The 8,477-nt window shown below is 39.1% G+C and overlaps 2 protein-coding genes across 3 annotated transcripts in view; one reads left to right on the forward strand and one right to left on the reverse strand.

Moving 5' to 3' along the window:
- The window catches only part of wasla (WASP like actin nucleation promoting factor a), a 26,679-nt gene extending 23,129 nt beyond the window's left edge, over positions 1-3,550 (forward strand). For both annotated transcript variants that reach the window (XM_082159332.1, XM_082159331.1), the window contains 3 exons: positions 919-1,433; positions 2,607-2,712; positions 3,352-3,550. In XM_082159332.1, the coding sequence (XP_082015458.1) occupies positions 919-1,433; positions 2,607-2,712; positions 3,352-3,413 (683 nt within the window). In that variant the 3' untranslated portion in view covers positions 3,414-3,550. The remainder of the gene's footprint in view (positions 1-918; positions 1,434-2,606; positions 2,713-3,351) is intronic.
- Positions 3,495-8,245, reverse strand: lmod2a (leiomodin 2 (cardiac) a). Its single transcript, XM_082159333.1, has 3 exons — positions 7,677-8,245; positions 5,622-6,818; positions 3,495-4,938 (listed from the first exon to the last, which is right to left on the reverse strand). The coding sequence occupies exons 1-3, from the start codon at positions 7,920-7,922 to the stop codon at positions 4,915-4,917; spliced, it is 1,467 nt and encodes a 488-aa protein (XP_082015459.1). The 5' UTR covers positions 7,923-8,245; the 3' UTR covers positions 3,495-4,914.
- Between the last annotated feature and the right edge of the window lie 232 nt (positions 8,246-8,477).

The raw sequence follows: 8,477 nt of genomic DNA on the forward strand, positions 1-8,477 counted from the left end.
TTCCTTCAGGTCCTCCTAGGTGGAGCGGTAGGTAGAACGTGTGTTTCATGCTCAGATTTGCATGTATAAGAGGTCTGAATTATTTTTATTTTTGTGCAGATTGGCATGAGTTGTTTTGAAAGATTTTTTTTTTTTAACACTCTGAAGTGCATCGTAAGTGTAACCGAGTTCCGTTTAACCTACATTTAATGCAACTTTATGGGAGAATATATGTGGATGTTTCATGATTCTTCATGATCTTTTAACATGTTTGATCTCTTAATAATATGCCTTGAGAAAGTAAAGTGTGAAGTGCCATTTGTTGCTGATTGGTGTGATTTTTGTGGTTCAAAACTTTGGTAGGGGTCTTCCTCTAGAATAAAAGTCTTGCTCCAGCTTTAAAGACCCCATGAAATAGGTGCACTGTTTTCTTGTTAGATGAACCAGGAAGGTAATGTGTACCTTAGACATGTAGACATCAAAGTGTCTGTTAGTGGTCCATTGGCTAATATCCCAACCTACTAAAACAAATGCGGGTGGGACAGCAGTGGCGAGCTTTTCGAGTTCGAAATCCAATCATTTCAGTAGGAATCCACGCAATCTAAAAAATGTCACGTGAGGGCGAAACATTTCATATCTTGAGCAAAATAAGCAAGCTGACATTCAGTACAACCTGTGTCTTGGTTTGAAAGTGACTTGTGTGTAAGTTTTGCTTCATACATCGCTACACTATTAAAAATATACTAAAATACTACAAATAATACTGTAATATATCTGCTAGTTTATTTTCTCAACTTTTAAGAGTACACTATTGTACTGATGCTTCACAGCTAATAGACATGGATTAAAAATTCCAATTTTGGTTTCATGGGGTCTTTAAGCTATACTAACACATGAGGTATCTATGTATTTATTTTTATGCCAACAAATCTTTTTCAGCACCCCCGCCTCCTCCCTCGCGGGGCGGCCCGCCTCCCCCACCCCCTCCTCATACTTCCGGGCCACCACCTCCCCCACCCCCATTGCGGGGGCGAGGAGCCCCACCACCCCCTCCACCTTCAAGAGCACCCACGAGCGCTCCCCCTCCGCCTCCTCCATCCCGGGCAAGTATGGGAGCGCCTCCACCACCACCTCCCAGCAGAGGGCATCCACCTCCCCCTCCACCTGCCCCCGTCTCTATGCCACCTCCCCCACCACCACCACCTTCATCAGGAGGAGCCGCCCCTTCTCCACCTCCTCCTCCACCACCTCCTCCTGGACCTCCTCCACCTACTGATGTGGATGGAGGTCACGGCGAATCGACGCCCTCGCCCATGGGTGGGAAGTCAGCTTTGCTGGATCAAATCAGGGAGGGCACTCAGCTAAAGAAAGTGGAGCAAAACAACAGGCCCTTGTCGTCCACAGGACGTGACGCGCTGCTCGACCAGATTCGACAGGGCATCCAACTCAAAACGGTGAGGAGTGTAAACGCTTACCCATCCTGATGTGTCTCAGAAAATGGTGAAAGATCGCCTGCTCCCTGTCATTTAGCTTTAAAGGGTTTTAAAGGGGAACTATGCAGGTTTTTTTGGGCTTAATTTGGGAGAGTCGCCAACGAGTTTTTACGACAGTGTTGTCAAATATCTATTCCGAAGCTGTAGGGGGAGCTCTATAGAGAAACCTGCGAGAAAACAGCGAAGAAATTGGCAAAACTTGGCATAGCACACTTTAAACAACTGGTTAGCTGTGGCGATTAAAGTTCAAAACTGTACACAGAATATTTGAATTTAATTTGTCTCTATATAATTGTTTATATATATTTTATTGTAAGAAATTACTACTTTTATTCAGCAATGCATTCAATTGATCAAAAGTGACAGTAAAGACATGTATAATTAGTGGTTCAGTGGATCACAAAACTAACGGTTCGGATTATATTATGGTTTTTGATTCACAGATCAGATAATTTTTCAGATCAGTAAAAAAATTTATGTAAACACTTTAAGTACTTCTATACCATAGCAAAAACTACTAGCCTAACTAATAAAGTTCAAACATTATTAAAGGCAAGTGAACGGTCAGTAGTGAAAGTTTTTTTATTTTTTATTATTCACTAATTACAAGCATAGATAAATACATTATAACAAAGTTAAAAAATAAAGTCTAACTGTAGTGTACTCAGGTCCAGATATGGAATGATTAGGCTTAAAATGTAAAATATCACTAGTGTTCACTGTATAAATTTAATATAGATTAATCTTTGTTAAAGCTGTGTTTTGCTGTTTGATTAGCATTAATGACATAAACAGCAGCAGGTATTTATAGGCTGCTGTCACTTTAAGACCGAATGCACTGATCCAATACAATGATACGCATCATATTTCTTTCTCAACTGTTATACCAGCGTGCGAGTATCACATTGATGTTGAAACTTGTATGTATAAAATAGAAAAGGTTAGAAAAGTTAAGTTAGTTCTGAGGAAAGATCTATTATCATTTGCTTGTAGACTGATTGCATTAGATTCAAAATAACAAATCAGACACTTTAAGTGTAACTCAAGTCTCCATATACGTTTTTATAATGTCGGTCATTATATAATCTTCTAGGGACAGTTATTTATCTGATTGCTATATTCTTGAATGTTCAGGTATCAGATAATGACTCAGGACCACCCACCCCTGCTCAGTCAGCGGGCATTGTTGGAGCTCTGATGGAGGTGATGCAGAAGAGGAGCAAAGCCATCCACTCCTCGGGTAAGTGCCTGTTTCACTCTCTCAAAGGTTCGTCCTAAACATGCCACTCAACGGCTGCAAATGTGTTTGTTTGTTTTTTCCTCGGTTTGACGGTTCCAGTATGATTACTTGAGCATACAAACTAGAAATGCTCTAGCGTTGCTTTTTTATGATGGCGTGTCAAGTTAAAAGTAGTTCATTCTTAAAACACATCATCTACATTTTAAAAGGTTAGTTCACCCAAAAATGAAAATTATCCCATATTTTACTCTAAAGCCAACCTAGGTGTATATGACTTTCTTCTTTCAGCCAAACACAATCAGAGTTATATTGAAAAATATCCTAGCTCTTCCAAGCTATAAAATGGGAGTGGATAGTAACTGAGATTTTGAAGCCCCAAAAAAGCGCATCCATACGTCTCCAGAGGGTTAAAAAAGGCCTTTTGAAGCGATGCGTTTTTGTAAGAAAAATATCCTATAGTCATATACACTTAGGATGGCTTGAGGGTGAGTAAATTATGGGATCATTTTTGGTTGAACTAACCCTTTAAAGTCCGTTGAGGCCCTTTTTCATTTGGTTCACTTGAATATGAGCATGAGCTCCACTGTCAGTAAGTAATGAGATATTTACGGTGGTTATGCATCTTTTTTGGGCCCCCAGATGAAGATGAGGATGATGAGGATGAGGAAGACTTTGAGGATGATGACGAATGGGATGATTAATCCCGCAACATTAACCCCACCAAGTAGAGTAACTGATACTAAATTCTCACTTCCCCAAATTTTACTCTCATTCTTTTTGTCTTTTCTTTTTTTTCAAAATCGCTGTATATTTTTGTTGCCTTTTTGCTTCTTTTTTTTTTTAATAATCTGTGCAATACCTCATGTAATCTGTAAAGTATTGTCATTTATCCTCTGTAAAATAATGTCCTGGAATAACCATGTGAAGTTTTATACCAGGATTCATGATTTGTTGACCTGAATGTTTTTGTTTCCCTGTGAGTGGGGAAAGGGAGATGGACGGGACGCTTGATGTCCTTATTAATTGTTGATTAATGATTTAGATAACACTATTTTCATACCCTACTTTTCTGTACCTTCAATTTTCTTATTCAAATCCTAGTTTAGCATTCTTAGATTTGGTAAGAGGTTCTCCTATCAGAATATGTATGTCCCCTGTATTGTTTCCCTTGTAAATGTACACCAGGCTGATATATTGAGGCTATATATATTTTTGCACGAATAACAAAAGGAAATTCACTGCAGGATGAGAACACATTGGCTGAACACTAAATATGATTTCTGTGGTAATCACGATCAGCGTTACACAACATTGCACATCACAAAGTAGACAGTTTGGAGTTTTTGAGTTCACTTTATTAACAAGAAAATAATATACGGTGAATTCAAACCGGCAAAAGTCATGGGTACAGCTTGCTCCTGAATGTGAAAAGCCATCAATTCACAAATATAGAATTTCCAGTCATATCAAGAAAAAAGAAAAAGAAAAAAAAAACACTTCACAAAGTACATTTGTTAGAAGCTTTTACAGGTCAATGCTTGACTGACAACTACATTTAAGGTCATGGAGAAAACAACAAAACTTTGTGTACAATTAATGCTGGTTTAACAGTATTGTCTGTCTGAACTGAATTTTCTGTCCTTGTCTGTTAAGGATAGTGCTGAAAGATTTGTACAATTGACATCAAATCTTACAAAAGGGTTGGAATGTGGAATGAAAACACTAAATTCTATACTTAAATAAATGGTAATATTTACAAACCTGAGATATGGTGCTTTATTTATTTTTTAGTAATCTACATTTTCGCAGTGCATGTAGATTTTAACTTTTAGCGATGCCATCTTATATATACCTGTGTATTCCTATACATCTTTTTTTCTTTGGCTAAATTTATTTGATCAAATCAAACAGAATGAACCAACTATTTGCATGACTGATCCGTTGGAATCGAAATTATGGGAATGAGCTTTCAATTATCCAAAGCTATTGAAATGTCAACTATTTTCTTTTTTGATTTTTACCATATGATGTAAGTTATAAAGAAGTTATCCAAACTGTACTTTGGTACAGAAATGATTAAATATGTATGTATATATAATAAAAAAAAAACTAGGTCAATTTCAACACTGGAAAAGAGAACAAAAGTTTTAATTTGTGTTATATTTATAATATAGATTAATTTGATCAGAGCTGTTTCATACCTCAGGAACAATAATGATTGGTCACCTGCAGGAAAAAAAAAGAAAATGCTGGTCATTTTAATGTTACAACTACCAAATATATTACAGAAAACAGTCCATATCTGTCAGAAAACAGAATCAGGAATAGTTCTCCCAAAAATAAACTGTTCATTTACTCATCCACACATTGTTCCAAACTTGTGTTTTTCTTCTGTGAAACACACTATAGACACCTTTGACTAATTGTGTGAAGTCATACAGGTATGAAATGTTAAATAGATGACAGGATTTTCATTTTTGCCTAAAATATCCTTTAATTTACTTTAACTGAAAATTAGAAATAAGCACTTGATTTGAAACCCTCAAATAGCAAGTTTTCAAACAGGTTGGCATGTACATTACAACGGAAAAAGTCCATCTATTAAATTTGAACTAGAATTTACATGCTGATAGAAGTGTTTTCCACTGCCTGGCTAATGATTTCATAGTAACTTAAATTATCTCAGCCAGGACAAACACTGAATAAATCATTCAGGTCTTGGTATAAAGTGTAATTGTTGCTTACATTTTTGCAATCAATTTCCATGATACCTGACTTGGCAGGGTTGGTGTTCACCACACCCTTAGTTTGAAAGTTTCTATTCTGTCCAGCTATATTGCAATACATTTGGGTACTGTGTTTTTAAGGCTTGGCTTCTCCAAGTCCTGGACAAATGTTAAACATCTTACCCTTCGTAGTGTACCAATGCTGCTGCCACGAATGGCTGCCAGTAGATCATCACGTGTTGCCTCTTGGGCGCCTCCCAGATTATTTCTGTCATCTTTTCTTCTCAAAGGTAATGTTTTTTCATCTTGACTGTTCTTGCTATGTTTGTCCCCTGTGAGTTTGTGTCCTTTATTTGCATTAGCCTGGTTTCGACCTACACTATCCATTGCGGTCTCTTCTTGTTCCTTGACCATTTCAGCAATTTTCCTAGCCGGCACATTCTTCACACTACTTGGCTGACTGTGAGGTTGTTGTGGTAAATGAGAAGAAACCAAGTTCTCCTTCACTAGCTTAGTGTCCTTGTCTGTCGAAATATGGAATTGAAAAGACTGCGTGTTGTCCATAGTGTCCCATGTCTTTGATTGTTCTTCACTTCTTTCCAAATTGTCTTGCTCTTTCCTTTGCTGTAGCCGCTTTTGCCTCTGGCTGTCCTGGTTGTGAGTTAAAATGCCAGTTGCGCTCATCCTTGGGCCAGGTAAGTCAAAGTGGTAGCCTAGTTTCAACAGGGTGGTGTTTTTCCTCAACAACTTCACCATCTCCATCTCCACTTGGCCTCCACAGATATGCCGCTGGTTGTGGAATCGGAGCTCCACCAGTGTGGTGTTGTACTGAAGTGACCCAATCAAAGCCAGGATACCTTTGCCTGAAATGAAGTTAGACTCAACATTAAGGTTGGTGATGCTGCAGTTCTTCTTCAGCATTTTGGCCAAGGCCAAAGCTACTTGGTCATCAGCATGGGTGTTGGCAATGCTGAAAACCTCAACGTGAGTGTTTGAGATTAAGGCATTTGCAAAACTCACTAAAACCCCCTGGGATATGTTCTCGATGTTGTTTAGGTTGACTTCACTCAAGGAGGTGTCATTACTCAAGATGTTCTCCAAGGTCTTATCAATATCAGTGGGATTACTACTTGGCCTATCTGGAGAAATGCGATGGTGGAGGGCACCTTTATTGATGCCATTAGGTTTTCGACTGCTAATGCCATTCCCCTTGCAATCCATGTCTTCAAAGTTCCAATTGCTTGACCTAACTTTTTTCTCCCCATCACCCCCCTTTCTAAAGCCCTTATTGTGTTGCTCTCCCTCCTCTTCATTATCCTCAGGCTCTTCACTGCCACATTCCTGTTCGCTCTTATCTGTCTGGCACTCATCCATGCTGTCCTGTGTCACCATAGAAAGGAAAACAAGGTTGAGCACTGGCATACCTCAAGCAATGAGTCTTAATTAAGAAAGACTATTAACAGCTGAGACAACTGCACAAGCAATAGCTATGTTTTATGGAGGCAATGTTGCACTTACACAGTTTTTGGTACTCTCATTAAAGAAACTGAAATTTGGATGTTTTATGGCAGTTATTTCTATATTTCAAAATATGAACTGCTCATTGAGTTCCACTGTTCTTAAAGTAAGCTAATCCTAATTATCCCAAAAATCACCCCTTATAACAAGGGGTGAGCTACACTCAGGAGCTAAGTTTGATAGTCCTGACTTAAATGTAACACTAATACAGTGATGTCCAATTCTGCTCCTTGAAGGTACCTCAAAAAAAGAGTTTTTTTCACCCAACCTATTAAATTCACCTGAACCAGGTATTTAATATCTTCAGGAGTACCCTTCAGGAGCAGAATTGAGGACACGCCTGGCCTCAGTGGACAACTCACAGATACTTAGCCTTAATTCATAAAGGGAAAAAACGAATTCTTAATCCTTTAATGAAGCTGCAGAATTGTTCATCCCCGAGCTGGGACCCTGCATGTGGAGACCTCCCATTTAAATGGGACTTCTTGAGTTCCCATTAAGAAAGTCTATTTTGACTCCTACACAAATATATCCATCATTTTATGTTGTTTTGTGAATGCGGATACTCTCTCAGAATACCTCCAATAGTACCGTTAGGGGTGTGCAACTAGTCACTTGGTCAGCACCCTACAAAGGGTACTGACCAAACATAAAAAAAAAAAATTGAACTGGTACCTCAAAGTTTAAACATATTATTCAATTGCTGCATTCAGACCCTACCTCTAGCAATATGTGAGTCTCGTCCTCCCAGTACTTCAGCAGAGCCTCTCGGCAAAAAGAGCCCGTTGGCCGCTTGGCCGTCTGGTCCTCCTGCCTTAGCCCAGTGGGTATGTTCTCATCCGGTTCCATTTCAGCCATAACCTTCTCCAGCTCCTGGAGCTCCTCGCTGGTCAGGGAGGCCAGAAGTTCATCTTCATCTATGTCCTCATACTTTCCAAGCTCTTTTCGGTACCCAAAGTTGCTCATACTTGTAACCCTATGTCTCTGTTGTGTGCATGAACTCTTACTCTGACTTGTATCTGGGATTAGTGTGAGTTTGTGTGTGGGTTATATGCACTGTTTGTCTAATCTGGGAAGCTGGTGGAGGAACTTAAGGGGAGGAGGGTGCAGAACAGAGTATCTGCATATGATGGTGCCTATCCATGTGGACACCAAGATTAGCTTACATGAAGAATGTGAGTTCATTTTGTAGTGGCGAGACATGTCAGCAACTGTTGGCCAAAAACAACATAGGAGCTGCCCCTTTAAGGAGGCCTATAAAAGTAATCTAATTTGTGTTAAGTACCCATTAATGCCAATGGTTTCTAAGTTTAATGCTAGATAAGCACATATAGGTGTGGTGTCCAAATACTTTGGTCTCTATATTATATATGCATTTAAAGGGATACTTCACCGTTTTTTCATATTAAACTATGTTATTCCCTTAACTAAGACGAGTTGATACATACCTCTCTCGTCTCAGTGCGTGCACTCAATCGCTCTGGCGCGCGGCGACACTTTGATAGCACTTAGCTTAGCCCA

Source organism: Leuciscus leuciscus (assembly GCF_965113295.1).
Source record: "Leuciscus leuciscus genome assembly, chromosome: 25".
NCBI lineage: Eukaryota > Metazoa > Chordata > Actinopteri > Cypriniformes > Leuciscidae > Leuciscus > Leuciscus leuciscus.